Source organism: Cinclus cinclus, chromosome 23 (genome assembly GCF_963662255.1).
Source record: "Cinclus cinclus chromosome 23, bCinCin1.1, whole genome shotgun sequence".
Classification (NCBI taxonomy): domain Eukaryota; kingdom Metazoa; phylum Chordata; class Aves; order Passeriformes; family Cinclidae; genus Cinclus; species Cinclus cinclus.
In genome coordinates this window covers 5,050,130-5,071,773 of record NC_085068.1, presented here as the reverse complement: position 1 = coordinate 5,071,773, position 21,644 = coordinate 5,050,130, and the positions used below count along the sequence as shown (strand labels likewise).

Here is a 21,644-nt window from a genome sequence, read left to right as displayed (position 1 = left end):
AGGTGACCATTTATTTCTCATCAGTCGAGCCTCTTGCACAGCAAATGGGTCATTCAGGGGAGATCTTCTTGCTGGATAAGCAATTAGGTAAAATAAACTACTCAGAGGACAAATTATGCAGGACTCTTGCCCTGTAACAAATGAATTAATTGACTTTGGTATTTGTGGGATGTTCCCACTATTTTATTTAATTCTCTCTAACTAAAGGGCTCCCGTGTTTCCTCCTGCTCTTACGCTGCTGCAGTGAGTAAACAAGGTATTGGGGGTTGATTTACATGGTTACAAGCAAAGGAAGCAAAGTGACAATTGTGGGAAACTTTCCATATTTCCTTGAGACCTTTTAAAACCTGTTTGAGCAGCATGTCTAAGAGGCTCTGTTTGACCTGTTTCTCTGGGGTGCCATCAGTTCTCTCTGCAGCCTCACAAAGCTCATTCACAGCAGCATGGCAGCACGGGATGGGCTGGAATTGTGACCTGCACACAATCACAAGGACTTTGGAAGCACCAGCACTGAGGGGTGCCAAAGAGGCTGCTCCTGAAACCACCATACAGTCAGGAGCCAAAGTAGGCTGGTGCAGGATTGGGGCTGTGTCTCTGTGGCAGTAACCCCAAGTTGTTTTGAAAGCTCTGCCTGTCTTTGGAAGCAGTGGATGCTGTAGCAGTGTTACCTGGGGCGTCACATGGAGCAGCACTGCAGGCTGATTACAGGTTCTGCTTCTTGGCTGGGCCGGTAACTCATGAAACCATTCGGCCAAGTTGCTGGATTTATTTACAGTAATTAAATTAAAGCTCTGGTACAAATCTTTGCTTTGTAACAGGATTTGTCAACAGCTAAGGGTGACACTGTTGGACCAGCTGCCAAGAAAATACTCCATGGGTGAGGCGACGTTGGGTTCACTGAGTAGTGCACAGTCCCAACTCCCAATGCCAAGGTGAAACTTGGCTCTTCTACTGTTCAGCTTCTTACTTCTACTTTGCAGTATTCAGGCCAGGGATGATAATACTTGTGGTGATGTGGCATGGGGACCTGTCTCAATGGCATTTGTAATCCCAGACAGCTTTAGAAGACTCAACCAGTGCTAAATTGTGCAACAAACGTTTTTTGATAAACTGTGGGCTTTGAGAACAGCGCTAGCCAAGAGCGGGGCAGTATTTTGTTCTCTGCTTTAAATTTAGGATATGAAAGATTTGGGGGTATTTATAATCACAGCTTTGTGTACTTGCTTTGCCTCCTCTTCTCCCACTGGTTTTACTCCCAGGCTTTTCTTGTCTGCTGCTCTTGTCTGGTTTATTTTCCTCTTCAGTCCTTGCTCTCATCTCCTCAGCTACTGAAATTTATAAAAAAGTCACTTCTAATCCTGCACAGATCCCAGATCTGGAGGGAATGTTATATCTGTTACGGCTCCCTTCATTCTGCCCACCTGCCTTTACCCAAATCCCTAGTTTTGGGTGAGATAGTATTTGGTCATAGCCAGAGGCATGTGCAGGGTGGGAAACCACCCGAAGCAGGTGATGTGTGGCCGCAGTCCCACTGCTGTAGTGTTGACGTGCCAAAGTGGACAGTGGTAAGAGAAGAGGTTCTGCCCTGAGGAAGGACATGAGGGCACTCTTGGTAATGTATGAAAAGGATCAAATGATCAAATGAGTAGGGCTTGGGGGTTTTTGTTCAGATTATGTAGTTCATAGGGAAGCTATCATTTAATCCTAGTTTCTTGATGATATTAAAAACTTGGCGAAGTTCTGGAAAGTGAAAGTCTTGCATGGCATTGCACAATTGCATCATCTGACTCGTTGCAGGGATTAGATGAGTCTCCACTTGGCGCCTGAACAAGTAGGTTTCAAACATGCTGAGGATTTGACAGTTGCATCAGATCACAACTGGTGGGAAGGAGGTGAGAGGAAAGCTGTGGAGGCCGTGCTTGGATTCAGGCAGCCTGGGGAGAGGCCGGGATTCCCAGCACAGTGCTGGCAGGGCGTTCCGTGGGAAGCATCAGGTGTCCATCAGGGAATGCTTCATGTCCTGGGATTTGGTTTGGGGAAAGCTGAGTGCTGGGCCTGCTTTGGGCCAATGTTCCCATCTTGTGCTTCTCCTGTGACAGCTCAGCTGAAATGTCCTTGTGAGAACATTGTCCTTGGGTTTTAACTAAAGAGAGAAGGTCGCGCCTTCCCTGCACCAGCGTGTAGGGAGCAGTCACCCCTTGACTGTTCTCTGTCAACCAAGCTCAGAAAATAACAGAGGTAAGAGGAAAAGGAGGGTTTTGATCAAAGGAGATTGGGCAAACATTGACCCAGCAATGCTGGGTGCTGTGCTGGGTTTGGGGACAGAGAGCGTGGCTTTATGGTGGGGTGATGCAAGGTTTAAAATAGCAGTTCATGCTGACTTGTAGGGTCACAAATTAGGGCATGATAGAAAAAGGCTATTATCAAAAGTTGGTTTAGGCTAAATTAATCTGAAAATGTGTAATTTCATCTGAACTGAAAGTACTGGAATGTAATTAGATTCCGAAGTAGGATGAGCTGAGAGGGTGTAAGAAGAGATAAGCATCAGAATAAGACAATAATTGAGTTTGTATTGTAAACACATTCCTTTAGGAATTTGGGATTTTTAAGCTGCTTCATTAGAAATTTTGAGAGTACTTAACAGCTTGGTCTTGTTTTGGAGAAGTGGTTGACTACTTTTATGTTTGTCTGTGTTCTTTGTTTGCAGGATTTTCTATATTTGGGGTTAATTTTCTCTTATCAAATACGAGTTTATTAATAAGTTTGAAGGGGAATAAGGCTTAAAATTAGAAAATGCGTATTTCCATGTGAAGCTGCTTTGTTTTGTGGACTCATGTTTTTCATCTCATTTTCCCTAAAAATTGAATCTGTAATATATACAATTGATCAATTAGGTTAGTACCATTAAACCACTGGTAATTCTGGAGTGCCTCACATGAAATACTGAAGCAAATACGTTGTCTTTGTTTTGTGTACAAGTTACTTGCTCAGTCTATCTGGTAGGAATGAGCCAGGTCAGGTCATGCTGTGCCATTCTCTTGTCACTAATGGCAGTTGTGGAGCCAGTGTGTGAAGGAGAGCTCATGGCTAGGATGAGTGGGGTATTGCATTATCATCTAAATAGAGCTGTGAGTGCTGATTTGAACACTAATCAGTGCAATTCCTGTTTTTCAGGGTCTTTGAAAACCACTACAGTTGGTGGTTTGAGACTCCTTTCTCTGGTGCCAGCACCTGTGCAGTGGGTGTTGGATGAGGGATGGAAAAAACGGGTGCAGCCATGTTCTCAGGTTCATCCATGACCCAAATGCTGTGGGGAAGGGAGGTGATGAATGTGCCTCTTTAGTGCCTGTTTGGTGATACTGCACAGACTGCTCTGTACCTTAACGTTATGGAGTTGTGTCGTTTTTTGCAAAAAAGTTTTTTTGCAGAAAAAAATGTAGACAGGTTTTCTTCTTATTGACTAAAAATGCCCTTAATTCTGAAAAATTACTTTGCGTATCTTCATATTTCACAGACTATAACTAGATTACTACCTTTTACTGGAATACTTTGTGTTAATGAAGACCGATTGGAATTACATAATAGATTTCCTCTAAAGAAGGCATTATGTGGTTATTTTTTACTGTCTGGCATTCTAGTTAATTGCCTTGTCATCATTAATTGATGGGACTAAATTGATATAAATAAACAGATTATATTTGTGAGGTTCATTTGAAAGAGAGGAAGGGCTGAGAACAGGCTGCTGAGGGGCATTCCAGCATGTGCCTTGTTGAAGACTGCTAAAGAGAGCTCAGGTTTGGTCAGTGCCACCACTTGTGAACCCATTTGCAGGATGCACAGTGAGCTCTCCTCTCCTGCCCTGGGAGCACTCACTTTGCCTGGACAGGGCTGGCATTGCCCCATCTTAAAACTGACCTCAACAGCTGGCACAGTCCTAAGCTTCAGCCCTACAAAGAGCTGATGATCTTGGCTGTGGGCTTAGGATAGGCAGCCCAATCAGCCCAGCTTCTGGGACAGTTTGAGCATCTCTGGTTTCCAGGTTAATCCAGATTTATGTATATAGTTACTATGAATCAGGAATTAATGGAGTCCAATGCAAATCAACATTTTAAATTCAATTGCAATATAGCAAATGATGCTTTTGCCTGGACTGAGCAAGCTGGTGGTGGCTCTTGAGCAGCACTGTGTCCCCTCTCCAGCCCTTTCAATAGTGCTCTTCTGCTGGAAGCACCTGGCTGTGCTGATGGAGGACAGATGTGTTAATGGACCACACTTGGGGAGTTGCTCCCTCCCATACCAGCATCACCAGTTCCTCCAGTCTTTGCCGTTTCGCTGCCTGCAGTGTCAGAAGTTCATCAGTTGTTGAACTGCACTTACCATTTGAAGTGGTTCTCAATTAAAATTTATAATTAATTTATTATTATTAAATTTTCAAACATTTACAGATTTTTATAGTGTCTCAAGTCATGAGTCAAGTTGCATGCTGCTAGCAGAGGGAGAACCCTTTTGCTTCCTCAGACCTCTGCTCTCCTCCCAACCCCAGTGAGATTTTTCCCAATTACCAGCAAAGCCCACGTGGCTGCCACCAGCCTCTGTGCTGGGGAGGTGACACCTGCCAGAGGCCAAAGACATGGTTCACATGCATCATGGCAAATTTCCCTGGTATGTGGTGGTTTGAACACAACTAAGATACAGCCCTTCTTCTACACAGTTGTGGACAAAACCTTATTAGCCTGGAGTTGGTGGTTGTTACAAGTGGGAAGATTGGACAAGAAGTAAGTTAACTCAATAAATAGAATTTTTCTTCCATTTTCTTCCTTCCCCATAAGAATGCAGCCGTGTTTGCATACATGTGTTGCTGCTGTGCTGAGAAGTGACCAGATTCAGAACTGAAGTACCACCCGCAGGAGGAGGCCATCTCCAAATAAGTATTTTAAAAGTTAATTGGAGCCCTTGGTCCTCACCATAACAATCTGTGTCCATGGAGAGAGTAATTGATAAGGCAGAATGGCTGCTGGCACCTGGGGGCTGGAGCCCTTTGGTGTGTGTGAGCACAGAGAGGGAATGGGGCTCTCCTCAGTGTACCAATGGAGATGGTGGTGATTAATCTGAAAATAGTTTAAAGCATTCATCAGTTGTAAGAATTAATTCCCAATAAATCAAATGGTATCCCTATGGGAGCTGGGAAGAGATATAAATGAGGGCTAAAGAAATTGATAAAAATCTTTGAGCAATAAAGAGATGAATGCCAGTTCTTTAAAAATTATATTTAAATGAACAAAGTTGATTTAACAGGCTTTTTTCATACCTTGTACTACGATTTAGTTCTACAGCATGACTTTATATCAAGAAATAATTTGCAGAAAGACTTTTTAGCATTTCATGTACATTCCACTTAATGACAATTTTAATATTCCGTCTTTGGCCCTACATCGTTACGAGGAGGCTTCAATTGCTCCGTGTGCTGAGGAGTTCATAAAGATTGTTTCTAATTTCTTTTTCAAGTCTGTTACAGAGTTCAGAGCCATCAACATGAAAATTATCATGTTGCTGAGTAAAATGTGTGGAAAACTGTTGTTAAGTGCTTGAACTAAGTATGCAGCTTAGCGACAGTGCTGGTTCTGGAAGGATCTTCCTGCCTAGAGAGGTCCAGACAAGTGCTAAACTGAGTTCTGATCTGCCATGTCAATGGGAGAGCAGAGCTCACCCACCTGGTTGTGTTTACCAATGACATATCTACTTCATTTTTAACCTGTTTTTTGGTGGGGTTTTTTTGGTCCATTTTTTAAATTGGTTTTAAAAAGAAAATTGTATTGGTGCAATTCATCAGGCTGAGTAGCCATGATAGGCAGAGGTGCTGTGTGAGCCTTCGGTGCAGTTTACACTTTGGGGGCCAGCTGCAATACACTTAAACATAAAGGGCAGCAGAGTAAATGGCTACTGAGTAAATGGCTCCTGTTGTTAGTTGTATCACTCTTATTAGTGCTGGTAGCGCTGTTACCTATTTTGTGGTTGTATCAAGAGCAAGGGCACAGAGCAAAGACCTTAATTTCTGACACATTGGTGAGTACAGCTCTTAGCACAGAAGGAGTGGTGGTGGTCAGAGTGTTGTACTGAGGTGCCTAGAGCTGCCCTGTTGCTCTTGGCCTCTGCAGCCTGACAGGGACACCCATGGGGGCACAGGCAAGGCTCTGCTTCCCCGTCACTCGCAGCTGCAGCTGCTGTACGTGACACCTGCCTGCATTGCGCTGCGGGGACATCGCTGATGGCAGCATGGTTGGGTCCTGCCTCTGTCGGCAGAGCCCCAGATGTTCCAGGGATTAACTTCTGTACCAACATGCCATGCAAACAGAATGTCTTCACAGCTGTGGCACCAGCTTCCTGATCACTCCTTAAATAGCCCCAAGGAGCTGCTTTTGGGGTAGGACTTATCGATGGCTATCCCAGCCCACACCAAGGAGATCCCCAGCAGCTATGTATTGGTCTGCAGCTTGTGTTGCAGCCATCAGTGTTTATCCTGATCTTGCAGAAGGGCTTTCCTTGGCGGTCCCTGGCAGTTCTGTACGATGGCAGAAAAGCCAACTTGGCACTGGCATGGCTCGTTCAGTCCTGTTTGTTGGAGCCGCAGGTAATTACTTCCATACTTAATGAATCACATTACTTTTGTTGATGAACATGGAGGCTACATGCTGGAAAGAGGAGGTAAGGATTAAGTTTTATGGCCTACTGCTGCTATGAGAAGGAGCATCTAGACACCAATTAACGCCCCCTTGATGGGATTAGCCATTGCGTAAACCTCAGCTCTGGATAAAATTGCTAAGTCTGTGACTTTACACTTAAACTTCTTAAATATTATAGATATGAAGGAAGTTCACTTACATCTTAAATGCAAATGACATTTAATTCTAGATACAAAAAAACCTGTAGCATATTTACATTTCCTTGTGATTTATACCTCCTACTACATGGATATGAAGATTTATCTGAAGTCTTTATTTCATCCCTGCAGAGTTCAAAGATCAAACAAATTTCAAACACATAATCTGTGATTCCTTCAGTTGCTGTGCCAGTAATCCCAGTTTGCAGTGAAGAGAGTGGAGTTGTAACGGCAGCAGCCTCTCCCCATGAGATGCAATGGCTTTCCAGCAGTTATGGTGAAGTCTGAATGTCTACATTAAGTTCTTGAGGGGCTTTTCTTTGGATTTTGGTCCCACTAATGCAGGCTGGTCACATGCTGGGATTTCTTTTCTTTCAAGGCAAGTGTGAATCATTGCCTGAGGGTCAAAGCCAAGCATTTATTTTGGGGGGGTGGGGAAAGTGTTTGTCAAATGAATTTTTGTGTGATCTGCCAGTGTTACAGCTGTGATGGACAAAGTCCCCACAGTCTTGAAAACATTTGCCCGTGTAAATATAATTTTAAACCTTTCTGTCAGTATGGAAGAGATCTACCTGTTACAGCATCCTCCAGATGTGTCCCTGGGCTGGTAGGATGATGCCCTTGAGGCAGGGGTTATGGCTCTGCCTTGACCTTGGGTGCCTCCATCTTTCATGAGCCTGGGTGACCTCCTAAACCAACAGGGAGTGTGCAGGTATCTGCATGGCCAAGGGCAGGTGAGATGTCAAGGGCTGCAACTGCTTGAGATTCCTTTTTCTGTTTTCCATTTGGGCTTTAATCTTCTGATAAGCCACAGGTGCAGTGGGGGGAAATGTCAAAGTAAATTAAGACTTGAAGAGCAGCATTCCTCAGGGGAGAAATAACTTCAGTCATCAGGTATTTTTCTTGGGCAGAAGCAAGAAATAAGAGATGAGGTGTTTCTGAGAGCATGATGTCAGCCAGGAAGCACTCCTGACTGACAGTCCTTGTCCATCACTGCTGCAGTGTGAGGGCTGCACACAGTGCAGAGAAGAAGAAAATAGGTGGTTAGTTGGAGATCATCACCTGCAGTGTTTGCTAGTCCCAGAGCTCTGCCTGCTCTGGCAGGGCATTAGCTGTGTGGGAGGCACCTTGTCACACTTGCTCTTGGCACTTCTCCCCATTCCCAAACTGGCCTGGATGAATACAGGTTCGAGAACCAGGTCTTCTTTGCATTCCTAAGGAAACGAGAACAAGGATTCAGTGCAGTATTTTCTTGAAAGGCTGTCTCTTTTCATGGCTTCCTCCAGGACTTCAGTTTTTCCCAGCCAGTTTCTGCATCAGTAGGTTGCTCCTTTGGGAAAACGGAAGTTAATTTCTCATTATTATCATGCATAGATGCAGAAGATGGAAAATAGTCCCCTCCTGTCTTCCCTCGACTCCATGATAACTTCATAGCCAGAGAAAATACCATGCAAGTGAAAAATAGCATCATCCAGGCTGTTTGCAGGAGCCATTTCTTAGTGTGGTGGGTGGCAGGGTTGGAGGGGTCTTGTCACCCAGGCACTGGGGGCAGCTTCTGCTCCTGCACTGGTGAGGTACAGGAAGGGTCTGGTGTGTGGGGTTTTTTTCTGTTTTATGGCAGCTGCATTAAACATCCATATTCGTCCTTTAAATAGCCTGCTTGGATTTGAACTGGAATAAATGCAGATGATATATTAAAAAATAACTCTTAGAGCTATGGACCTTCTCAAGGAATGGTTCTGGCTGATCTTGCTCTGTTATCTTGAAAAAGAGACTCTTTTGGATTTGCAGTATTTGCAGTTCTCTTTTGGCACCCCCAGCTCCTGAGGCAGTAAAACGTAGTTTTCATTAACTGATATGTCTGACATTTACCACATCTCGATGTGACAATTTAGAGGGAGCTGGTTAAACTGAACAGCATTTTTAATATTGAAGTAATGTGACTAGGGGGAAATCTCTGTCCTTCAGGCCAGAGGGACCTAAATTTGAGTACTAATGGAGAGGCAGATATGAAGCATCAGTTGACCAAAATATCTTAATCTTAACTGCTTTCTGTTTATTCCCTCTTTGCATCTGGTTCCTCTTAACAAGAAGTAGGTTTAGATTCCTATGACCTAGGTGAGGGACTTAATCCAAAAGAAACAAAATCCACTCAGTGCAGGACTTCGATCAGAGGTCAGTATGCACAGCTGAGTTGGGTGTCAAATCCAAAATGACATCTCTGGAAAATCTTCCCTGGAAATCCCATTTCCTCTGCTGCTCCCTCTCTGTGTCTTACTGAGGGAAACTGGTTTATCCAGTGGCCTGGATCACTCCTGAGCACTGTCAGGAGCCCTGGGTCACCTCAATCACTAAGCAGGTTCCCAGACCCATTGGCTGCAGGAGATGATTGTTCACGTTAAAAATAAGTAGGAAAATAGAATTTAGGATCTTCTTCCTGGCCGCAGCAGGAACAATTTGGGCAAAAGTAGCTCTTAGGCTGTTGTGGCAATTTGTGAAAGCCTTGGTGGTGGATAGCTGGGTGAGAGGGAGGAAAGCATCCCAGATCTCATCAATACTTGAGACAAAAGGCTTTCTGCTTTGCAATTACTCTTCTGTCCTTCCTCCTCCTTCCATCAGACCACAGATAAGAAACCAAAATAGAGATTAGGCAGCTTTTAAATGCCACAGGCTTGTAAAAGAGAGGAAATCCAGAGCTGATCAAGAATTGCAGCCTTCACTCAGGCTTGTGACTTTGTTCTTCTCATCTGCAAAGGGAAAAAGGAAATCCCCAAATTCAGGCTGAGTGGCAAAACCCCCAGAGATTTGGGCTGGAGTCGCATCTGTCACATGCCCTGGGAATCCCCGGCAGGCTGCATCTTCCCACATGATCACTTGTCTGCTCAGGGCTATGTCTGAACGCTGAGGGATGAGCAGGGCAGAGCTTTCCTCTCTCAGTTCTTACAGAGGGTGAAATACAGCATCAGTGTAGATCAGGTTAAAATTGAGTCTCATCTCATGAAGTTATCTTTAAAAACCAGCTGCTTTCTGTGAGCCTTAAAGCAGCTCGATACACTCTTATCAAAATCGAAAACTGCTCCAGAGATCCTTAAGAGATTTTGTTTCATTGGGCTCTATTTTCTATAAATCTTGTTAACTGCTTTGCCAGTGCCCTATCACTGTGTTCCTTTTTCATTGCAGAAGTAAACCAACAAACCTGGTTCCAGCCCTGCACAGCAGCAGTGAGGCTGCAGAGCTCGCTCTACCCTGCCTGTGCCCACGTGGTGCTGGGGGCAAGGGAATCAGGATTTCCCTGGCATCAGAAGCCTCCAGGTCCTTTGAATGCATGTTTTGTAAAGGGTGTGTGAATTTGTTTTAGTGTGTGAGTGCAGAGGCATCAGGCAGGACATGAGCTCGTGGTGGCTTTTCATGGCCTGCCCTGACCACGAGGGTGACTTGTCAGCCATGGGACACAGCCTGACGGTGCCTGGGGGATCTCTGGTGGTGTGAGAAGGGTTTGAGCTGACACGTGCAGTGACTGGGGTTTATAGAATAAATACTGGAATGAGAGACATAATACCTCCACTGGACTAATGCACTATCTACAGTGCTGTCAAACACATACCGGGGCTGTGCCGACTCCTGAGTGTTTATTTTCAGGGTGGTGGGTAGGAGGAAAAGAGGAGGAGCAGCCTCCCTGAGCCCTTGGGTCCAGGATGCTGGGACCTGGGGAATAGGAGAAGGTGTAGTTTGGGAGGATGAGGCTTGGGTTTCTGGCCACAAGCAATAAATATTTATGTGTATATGGAAAAAATGCTCACTGCCTCTCAGCTTGGAGGGTATTTGTTATTTCTCAGTGTTAAAACAGACTTGCTTTGGTTGTGATTCGGTCTAGCAAACAGCTAAATCTCTCTTCACTCAAACTACATTGGCTCCAGTCCACTGGGCATCACCATGCCTTTAAGGACATTTCAAATTGCCATCGTAGTTTTTAAGTGGAAAAAGTTTTCCTGTGTCTTTGAAATTGAGAAGGAGCTCAGAAGAGAGCAGGTTACTCCCTGTCTAGCACTGATCTAAGCAGAACAGCGAAACCAGTGTATAAACTTGTGCTTTTATCCTTCCTTTTTTTTCTCTTGTTTATTATCACTTTAAGGCGATTTAAGGCAATATCCATGTCCTGATGCAGCCTTAGAGGTGGTCGGAATCTCATTCTGCTGATGTGTTAGCAAGAGAGAGAAATTGTAATTAAATAATAAAAATCCTTTTTTCCCCCCTAATTTTTCTTTCCTTCTAATTTTCAGCATGTAGCAGTCAAAATACAACCAGTGAAAATGTTGGCTATTTTATCAGACTTCCCTTTTTTTTTTCCTTTAACCTATCACTGCCACTTCCTGCATTAGGTACCAGATCCTCAGGGAAGAGTTTGCAGCACGCAGACATCCCTTCAGCCAGGTAAAGGCAGCAAAAGGGGAGCATTTATTTGACACAAAATCCTGACTATTGCTGTTCTGTGTAGCCTTTTGCTGGTCTGTGGGACATAGTTCCACAGACACTTTCAGTCTAGTTTTGTTGTTTTATATAACCCAAACCTGTTTCTTGCTTTTAGACCACAGAATGGTTCTATGATCCTGTACAACAGAAAGAAAGTGAAATACAGGAAAGATGGATATTGCTGGAAAAAAAGGAAAGATGGGAAGACCACAAGAGAGGATCACATGAAACTGAAGGTGCAAGGAGTGGAGGTAGGAGCATGGTGGGGGTGGCTGTGGGCTGTGTTGGGCTGGGAGGTGGTGGCTCCCCAACAAAGTCTGTCCACACCTTCAGAAAAATACTCCTATTTGCTGAATTCCATCTGCTCCCTCTGGCCTGGGTCTTAGTTGCTGGCTGGGGTTAAACCACAACTTAGCCCACCCTCAGCAGATACACTTGTTCTTTATCACTCCTTTGAGCAAGCTGTGAGTACAGCTTCACCATCCGCCTGTGTGGGCTGCCTGGGCTGTGTGACTGTGCAGTGTCTCCATGCTGAGCATCTTCTGGTAGACTCCGTGGTTTTTTTAACAGGGCCTGCCCAAGAGCAACCCAACACCTCAGGGTGGGCTGCACAGTGCTCTGTAACCATGGTAGCTAGAATGGGTTCAGTTTGATTCTCACAGATCTCAGCTAGGTTTTGGTAGCAATTGCTGTAGTTTCTGTGTGCTGATGGAGTGTTGGTCTTGCAGTATGCAGGGGTAGAATTTCTGTCGAATTTGGCCCAGAATCCATGTGTGTTTTGAGAGAACCTCTGCTCTGCTGATGGTATTAGCCACTCAGACACATTCATGGAAGTGATTTCACCTGAGGCATTATTTCTGAAATAAGCCAGTTTGTTTAAAATATATCGTTGTTTGACACCACTTTTCTTTTTTAACCTCCATCTGCATGAGGAGAGAGCTGTTCTGATCAGTCTGGTCACTTCTGATGTTAAAGGTTTGCCCAGGTGTGGATAACAAGTGCATTTATCCAAGTTTTATATTTATTAAATGGCAATTACTTGTTCTAGTAGCAGAAGCCCACCCGCAAAGCTGTGCCCAGCTCATTCCTAAGGCAGCAGGGCTGTATTTCCAGCACTGGATACCTAACTCAGGGCCAGAGTGGTCCAAGGCCGTTGAAATGTTTAATTGCAGTGTTCAGCTGTGTCATTTTGGCCAAGGAGCGTGAGGCTGCCGGGTGTGTGTTTGTGTAGGCTGGGTTGATTTTACAGCTGACAGCCTGTGAGCCTGGCCAGGGTTGAGATAATTGGGGTGTCCATGACAGGCAGAGCTTCACCTGTGTCTCCAGGCCTGTCTGGCAGCTGCTAGGCTGGACTTCAGGCTAAGCTGAGCTTTCCAGCTTCACCCCCAGGCCTGCCTTGACAGAGTCTTTGCAAGGCATGAACCTCCCTCTTGTTGGGGTGATGGGCACCCTGTGCTCCCCACATGCTGCTGGTGGTTGACACTCCCCTGGTATCCCCAAAGTCAGTGCCAGCAATGGGAAGAGGAGGAGTGCCCAGAATTCATCTCTTGTTCCAGCTTCCTCCTAGCCCATTTGTCATTCTTACATTCTGTCTGCTCTAATGAGGTTTTGGGGTTTAAAATAGTATTAAATGGATTGCATTATATTACACCAGAGAGGCATAACTTTGTTCCATAATTTTTACATCCAATAACAATGTTTTATTATGACAAGCACAAAAAAAAAAAATCACAGAAATGGTGCCTTCTTTTTGTTTTGGTTTTGCAGAGTGTGATTTAATTAACTTCTGTAAACTTTCACAGTGGAGAACACCAGACCCTGTGCTGCTCCTTTACCTGTAGCAAGAGATTGTTGATGACCGTTGGCTGCCACATGAGCACATGAGAAAATAAATGGGACTTTCCTGGGGTGATTCCAGAGCTGGAGTGATCTAGCCCTTTAATGCCTGACTGCATGGATGTAGTGGTGATCGTGTTTAGCTCAAGGAGCCCTGCACTGAACCCATTAATTTCTGTTTCACTGAAGTGTGGCTCCTGGAAAGTAACAAATACAGATGGGCACATCGTGGGAGCTGGAGGAAGCACAGCTTTCAGGGTTTCTCCTTGTGGCTGATCACATTCACCACTCAGGAAAAATAAGTGTTAAACTATTTGCTTTGCGATTTGGATGTACCAGGGTTTAGCCATTCATTCCTGCATCCTTCTCTTGAGAGCCCTTTAGTACCTGATTTTCTGTCTTCAAGAAGGTACTTTCACCCTCTCATCCACAGGCAGCACCTGTGTGGTCACTGCCAGTGTCTGTTCTGAATGATGCAGAAGAATTCTGTTTTCTTGACTTCAGGTGTTTCTTGGGCAGAATGATGTAGTTTTAACCCTCTTAATTAATTACTCAGTCAGTACACCATGGTACTTCACAGACAGTGTTTTGCGTTTAGGTTTCTGATAGCATTCTAGAAGGAAGCAGTGTTCTCAACTTGGACACGTAGGCAGCAGATTTAAAATAACAAAAAAAGGCTTTTTTCAAATTTGGAGTGATACCGTAGTTAGCCGCATTAGGGTTTAACAGGGCATGAAATAACTGTCTGCCTTGTGGCACTGCCAGATCATCTCAGCAACTCTTGCAGCCAGAAGATAAATAGGGATCATTGTCACACTGATGGAAAAGTACTTGCAGAGCCGACAGCCAAGAGCATCAATAGCATCCAAACATTGCTCTGGAAATGGCAGCTTGGAGGCAGGGAGGAGGAACATGCTGGCCTGTGAAACTAGTGACCAGCCAGTTCTTAACAGGGATTTGTATTAGAAGATTTAATAATTAATTCTTTCCTAAGGGTTGTCAAGGTGGTAGCTCCTTTGTCCAAGTTTTGGGTAAATAGAAAAATACATTTTGAAACAAAAGGTCAACATCATATCCTGAGGGATGTTGATGTATATGAGGACCTTACAGAAGAATTTGGTGAGCATGGGTGTGGCAGCTAAAGCACATTTAGGACATAAATAAGGAATAAACTAATTTGACTACAAATACACTAATTTAAATAAATATGGATTAGGAAGAATAAACTACTTAACGAAGCGGATGTTAAATGAAAATGTCCTGAAATCCTCAGGATGTTGCTTTGGTTAGCATTGCTGTTCAGGAGGGGTTTGGGTATTACTTGGTTAATCTGATCACAGTCCTGTTAGAAAAAGCTGGATAAACTAGAAAGGAGAAGTTAATTTGGCCTTTCCCTTAATACACCTCTTTGTGCAATTCTTTGTGGAATCTCCGGTCTGTGATCCTTATAAAATTATAATTAATTAGGATCCCCGGTGATGTGTTCCTAATCAATTCACATAATTAAAAATTTTAACTAATAAATAATAGTAAGGGAAGTGTTGGAATAGCTTTGCCATGATTCTGTATGGTGCTGCTCCACATTGCAAGTGCCTGGCTCAGCGGATGCATTTCTGCCTTTTCTTGTGTATGAACTTTTCCAGGGGAGTGTAATTGTGCCTTCATGTGAATTCGTAGTAAACTGCTGCTAAAATTAAAACGAGGTCATGTTTTTATAGTGAATTTCCCTCTTGTCATCTGTGTTTTGGAATGTCGACACTGATCCTGCTGCTCTTTATCCTGTGTTGAGGATATTTTAGTCTCTCCAAAACCCCAGTGCCTGAGAAGTGGTTATGAAAAAGGGCTGTCCCAAGGCTGGTGCAGAGCTGTGCCCCTAGTCCCACTCCAAGCCTCAGAGCTTCTGTATCTGAAATACCTTGGTCTCTTGAAGAGTGGCTGTTTGTTACTTTGGTATGATACGATAATCCTTATGAATTCCTTAAACAAAAAAACCCAAAATGAAACAAAACAAAGCAAAAAACCACAAAACAACAACAACAACGAAAAACCAAAAACAACAAAAACCACAACACAACAAAAAACAACAACAACAAAAAAAAAAAAGTAAAACTTGCTTTCAGTCTTATTAAGAGAGAAACCCCCTTGTGGAGATGGAGATGCAAAGTATCAATTTTGTATGCAGGACTTGTATTTAATTAATATCATAACAGTCCCTTAACACTATTGCAGATTAGTCCATGAGGACAGGAATGAAAATTTTAGATTATTCAATTACTGCATAAACCCTGGGACATCACCATCAAAACTTCACACGTTTCCGTAGCATTTGGGTTTTGGCAGTGTCCCTGTCCCCACTCTGGGTCACCAGAGTGGGGATGGCATCAGTGCAGCCTAGGGCTGGGGGTACCTGTGAAGGACCAGATTTTTTTGCTTTTGGTAAATGACTAAATGGGCTCCTCTGCATTGTGCCAAATAGCCCACCACTGAGTATTGAACTGCAAAGTGGTTTTACATCTCTCTGTTCTGTTATCATGGGTGAAATCTTCTGGGTTGTCACGGAGGGTGAGAGCAGCCTTGGAGGTGGCACGTTGGAGCAGCCCTAATCTGGAGAGTGATTCCTTGGGCAGCCTGAGCCAACTCGCTCCAATTCGCTTTAATTTACACAGGCTTTGCTCACCCTCAGAGGTGAGCTGTGTTGTTGGCAGACTAATTAGGATCACATTGTTCAGTCAGTCTGCTTAATGCATTTCAGAGAAATACTGTGGAATGGATTTGGAGGAGAGAGTTTAATGTGAGAGGCTTTCTGGAAACATGACACACACGTGGGCAGACATTAACACAAACAAGCAGCCCTGAACAGGGGAGAAACTATTCCCTAGGAGGGGCACTCTTCTGTTCTTTATTATTGCTGCAAATAGCATTGTCCTGAGATTTGACTGGTCCCCTTTATAACCAGCCTCTCCATTAACCCCCTGTAGCTCATTAGAGATCATGGAGTCCAACAGCATCTCCCCACTTTTGCTGTGGCACACTTAGCTTTGCAGTGTGCACATCTCCACAGTGGGCACCACAGGCAGATGCTGGTGCAGAAATGTGGAGGTGTTGACTGCTCATGAGCTGTGGTTGGGATTTATTCCTGTTCCAGCTGGTGTTTATGGCACCTGGAATGCAGGGTTGTGACGGCATCTTAACAATTCCTGTGTTGGAGGCAGTCCTGGGAAATGGGAGCATTGTTTTGCCATTTCTGAAGGGGAGTATGGATTATTGTTAAATCCAGAATGGATCTCCTGGGAGTCTCTTCAGAAGGGAACATACATATCAATAATCCTTTTGTATATCTGGGTCCTGATGTATTCTCCTGCAGTAACATAAAGTCCCAGCAAATTCTTTTGAGGTTTGGCTTCTTTTCCTAATGTCCTGTACACGTACAGAAGATTTTTTTTTTCTTTACAAGACCCCTAACATTCCTAGTCCTTTAATTGTCACGGCTTATTTAATTTCATCAGTAGAAGTTTTCCTAGTATCTGGGTGTCTCAGAATGAAGGTTCAGCTGAGATCAGAGCCTTGGGGGATGCTCTGCCTGGCAGGTGCCCCGTAGGCAAGTTCTGCCCAAGTCAAGGGCAACCACCGTCCCTGCAGTGCATGGCAACAGGTTTGCAGCAGTGCTCAGGTAATTGCTCTGTAATTGACTGCATCACCGTTTTTCCCCTGTTTAATAAATAGCGTGAATAAAGCTGAGCCACATGTGGTAGGGTTATAATTCAAATCCCATTCACTGAAGTCTGAGCATTTTTCATTTAGAATGTAAAAAGACAGTTTCGATGTAAATGATTCCAAAAGGATCTCTGTGGGCTAATGACAACATCAGGCTAGATTTGAATTGTTGAGTAATTGGTTCTGCAACTATACCCTGTGCTGAGGGGAGAGAGGGAACCAGGGACCTACAGTAGTGGAAGTGTCCCTGCCCATGGCAGGGTGTCCTTGAGGTCCCTTCCAGTCCAGACCATTCTGTGATGGGTCTGTGGGGATGTCAGTTTGCAGAATCCTCTGCTCATAGGGAATCTTGCCTCCTGACTTGCCTGCAAAGCAGTGCTAGACATCATACTGCTTTTTGCACCCCCAAAACAAAACAGTGTAACAAAAATTCTAATAAATATATGTACACTTTTAGTCATCCTTATGAAAGAAAGCATTAGAGCAAGTATACAGACACAAAACACACTCGCAGGCCCCTGCACCCCTCAGAAGTGTGAGGCTTCTGTCTCCTCACTGGCTCTATGGCACAAACATACATTGACATTTATATTGACCATTTCAGTTTAGAAAAATTTGAAATTAAATCTATTTTCTGCCAGCTCTGTGGGAAAATCCATTTACAAAAACAAAATGCAATAGGAGATCTAAAGATCGGTGGCCAGAAATGAAATATATTGAGAATAAAATATAAGGAGATTGGATTGCTGGTTCTGTGTTCTGGGTTTAATGTGCTGGGAACTGGAATGGGAATGGAAGGATACTGGTCTATCCCTGGGTTTACAATGTAGATGAGACAGCAAAACAAAATAAACGTCAGTGCTTTTTGGACTAGAGTTGGTGGTCAGCATTTATCTTTTTGACCACACAGTTTCTTTCTGTGCCTGTGTGGACAAGTACAAACTCCTGGCGATGTCTGTCCCTGGAGGTGGCGCCTGGAGAGGGGTCAGTGGGAGCCATGCTGCGAGGAGAATCCGTGCCATTCCTCACAAGATTAAGAGGTTTCCTGGTTCTGAAGGGATCCCTGTGCTTGCACGGAGGATCCAGATGCTGGAGCAGCATGTGCCTTGTAATCTTGTAATTGCATTGTGGGCTGTGACGGAGATAAGGGCTTCCGTGGGAAGCGAGGAGCCTCGGTGGCTCTGCCTTCCCTGCCTGGCTTTCAGTGAGAGCCTCTTCATTTATTTATTTCACTGTGTGTGCGGCAGGAAGGCAAACCTCATTTGCTGTATTGTTGCTAATTCTGTGTGCGTCAGGGGTGCATTAAACATTTTAATTTCCTGAGTTCCTGTTGGAAAGTGGGATATTGCTTGCCAAGGTGTGCGTGGGGAGGGGGAGCAGGGAGAGCAGAGTCTTATTTGAAGGTGCTGGATTTCCTAAACACAATCTGGTGCTGTCCCTAGCAGGCAACATAGACACAGAACCTGGCCAGAGGGGATTTTAGAGTGTGGACACATGTAAATGTTTGGATGTCCACCCCTTTGTAGGATGTTACTTACTTCCCTTTTTTATAGGCAAGGAATAAGGATTAATTATATGGTGTTTGGACACTTTTTGGACATAAAAAGCATTAATTGCTCACTAGTACCCTGGGGTGACGTGAAAGGGAGACATGATGAAGGGGAGCGGGGACGGGCTTGGCAGTGCCAGCAGCAAGGGGTTCTCTTGGCTCCCAGCCGAGATCTGACCCAGGAATTAGTGTGAAGCAGGAGCTGTGATCCGAATCTTGCTGTGTCTGCTGTAGGTCAGATCGAAGTTGCCAGGGGAGCCGGCTGTTCTCTGTCAGCGCTACAGCGGGGAAGCCCGAGTGGAATGCAGAATGTGTGAACTATTGTGTTTCGAGGAGAAAAACTGGTTTTCTACTCTCTTCTTATCCTGAAACCATTGTAGACGTAGTAGTTGCCTCGTCTTTGCAGAATACCTTTTCCTTGGAGCGGTGGGATAAATGCGTTCGTCCGCTCCGGTGTTCCCATATTTCTGCTGCCATCGCGTGGCTGCCGGGGTTCAGCAGCGTGCTCCGTGCGGGAGAGACCCCGCTGCCATCCCGGGAATCACCGGGGTTCAGCAGCGTGCTCCGTGCGGGAGAGACCCCGCTGCCATCCCGGGAATCACCGGGGTTCAGCAGCGTGCTCCGTGCGGGAGAGACCCCGCTGCCATCCCGGGAATCACCGGGGTTCAGCAGCGTGCTCCGTGCGGGAGAGACCCCGCTGCCATCCCGGGAATTACCGGGGTTCAGCAGCGTGCTCCGTGCGGGAGAGACCCCGCTGCCATCCCGGGAATCACCGGGGTTCAGCAGCGTGCTCCGTGCGGGAGAGACCCCGCTGCCATCCCGGGAATTACCGGGGTTCAGCAGCGTGCTCCGTGCGGGAGAGACCCCGCTGCCATCCCGGGAATCACCGGGGTTCAGCAGCGTGCTCCGTGCGGGAGAGACCCCGCTGCCATCCCGGGAATTACCGGGGTTCAGCAGCGTGCTCCGTGCGGGAGAGACCCCGCTGCCATCCCGGGGGGCTGCCGGCGACACAGCCCTCGGCCCGGACCCCCAAACCTCCGCTGCCCCCCTGCTCAGTGTTGTGGTGATGTTCCCCCCGCAGCTGGAGTCCCTCCGTCCTCCATGGACACAGCTGGACTCAGCTCCATGCACCAGGGATGTCCATCTCAAACTGCAGCGCTTGGCAGATCTGCACTTGGTTTAATGTTCGGCTGAGTTCTCACAATAAGGTACAGTAGCTCTGAACTCTTCTAAGGTGAAGAGTTCAGGCATCCAAATCAATCGATGAAGATTGTGATCTCGCAGGGCAAAGCCTGAGGGCTGTTTTGGGCCGTGTCTCAGTGCCTCTGCAGGGGGATGTGTTGGTGCTGGCAGGGCTGGGTGTCCCAGCAGCAATTTGCTCCGGCCCGCTGCAGCCCCCACCGCGGCATTCCCTCTGCACTCCCCGCTGGACAGCTCCATGCTGCTGGAGTGTCTCCTTGTCACTTGCCACGACAGATACGTGGTGTTTTTCCATTAAAAGGCCCCGTGCTCCAGAGGACTGCAGCGTCTTAGAGCACTATAAATATATTTGTGGAGATTATGCCTTCTTCTGACCCCAGACACTCTCTGATGCTGCGTGGGTGTTTCTGTTGATGGTTACACTTTGCCTGCAGTTTTTGTGTGCTTGTTGCCATGAAGAAATTTTGAATAAAAGCAGGATGAGGTGACACCAGCATGCTGGAGCACTGTGAGGAGGATTTGCAGCACCTGTGACTCTGCTGCACTGCCTAATCCTCCTGCTGCGCTTCCTTCTGAGCATGCATGATGGGAGCAATGGCTTGGCTCACTGTTGTCCTTGCAGGCAGGTTGCCATTGTGTGTGAAATGTCCTCCCATAGCCGGGACAATTTATTTTAGCATTTTCCTACTAAAAGAAGCATATTTTTGAGCTTAAAAAAGGTGAAATGCCATCTTCTTTCTTGCCTTCTGTGTACTTCCCTTCATGCCCGTGAAGAAGAGACACGGTTAGACTTAAGCGTCTCTTTAATAATTCCTTATTGGAATTATAAAAAGTACATTTATAATGACAAAAACATGATCAATTTTTATGTGCTAAATCATGAACTTTCCTGTGAGCACTTGATGAGGTTTCTTGCCCTAGCTCCATGCCTGGTGGTCCAGACCCACCATCCTACGCTGTCTCCATTCTTAGGGCAGGCAGAGGGAGCTCCCAGACCCCAAAAGCCCTTTCTGCCTTGTCTGTCACACATTTGAATTAACACTTCTTGAACTATCATACCTGTATAAAATATATGGAAGGGTTTCAATCACAAACGTAAAATCTAAAACAGTATTAATGGCTGGAGTGAACTGGAATTTAGTATTTGCCTGTTGTCTTGTCAATTCTCAGCATTTAGAAGCCCAGCAGCATGGGAATGATTCTATATATAGCAACTTTATTTGAATAGACAGCACAGCTTCAAAGTAAATATTAATTCCATTATGCTATTAACAGTTATTTATCATGACAGAAAGCCATAAAGTTATTTTACTGGAATATAGCCAGCAAATTGTATCTCCTAGATGAGATACAGCATATGTTGAATTTTAGCAGCAATTACCCAACATACTTTATACATGTTGGTGTCAAACATGCTCCAACATGAGCCAAGCTCAGGCTTGTATGGAAAACCCTTTGCAGCAGCCATCACTGAGCCACAGTGATGTGCTGGCAGGAGATGGCACTGGTGCCATCATGAGCACTGGCCAGGATCAGGAGCACCGTGCCATGGAGCAGTGACACACTGATGATGCTTCTTGCATATTATATATCTGACTTTTTAATTACCTAAATTACTCATTAAAAGTCCCTCATAATTGCCTGACTCCAAGGTATGGTGAGAAGTCTAGGTTTTAGTTACGATTTTTTTTCTAAAAGATGTACATTTAGAGTTGATCACTGAAAGGATGGATTTTCTCCTGCTGTTGCCCTAAGTGCAAGTGTGCGTCCCTAGCAGAGGTGGGAGCCACTGGGGAATGTGGGCAGGGCTTTATCCTTGTTCATGAAGGATACACACTTGTTCACACACTTGTTCACACACTATATACATATATAGTATATACATATCCTGTATATACTGCCTGTGCCAGCAGTTTCAACATGCTCTCATTTGATCTTTGGATCAGCTTTTCCTCATGCACAAAGGACCGTGCAGAAGTGGGGGCACTTCCAGCTCTG

The 21,644-nt window shown here is 45.2% G+C and overlaps 1 protein-coding gene across 3 annotated transcripts in view; it reads left to right on the top strand.

Moving 5' to 3' along the window:
• Window positions 1–21,644, top strand: part of CAMTA1 (calmodulin binding transcription activator 1) — a 234,288-nt gene that overhangs the window by 67,128 nt on the left and 145,516 nt on the right. For all 3 annotated transcript variants that reach the window (XM_062507528.1, XM_062507526.1, XM_062507527.1), the window contains exon 4: window positions 11,463–11,598. In XM_062507528.1, coding sequence (XP_062363512.1) covers window positions 11,463–11,598 — 136 coding nt within the window. The remainder of the gene's footprint in view (window positions 1–11,462; window positions 11,599–21,644) is intronic.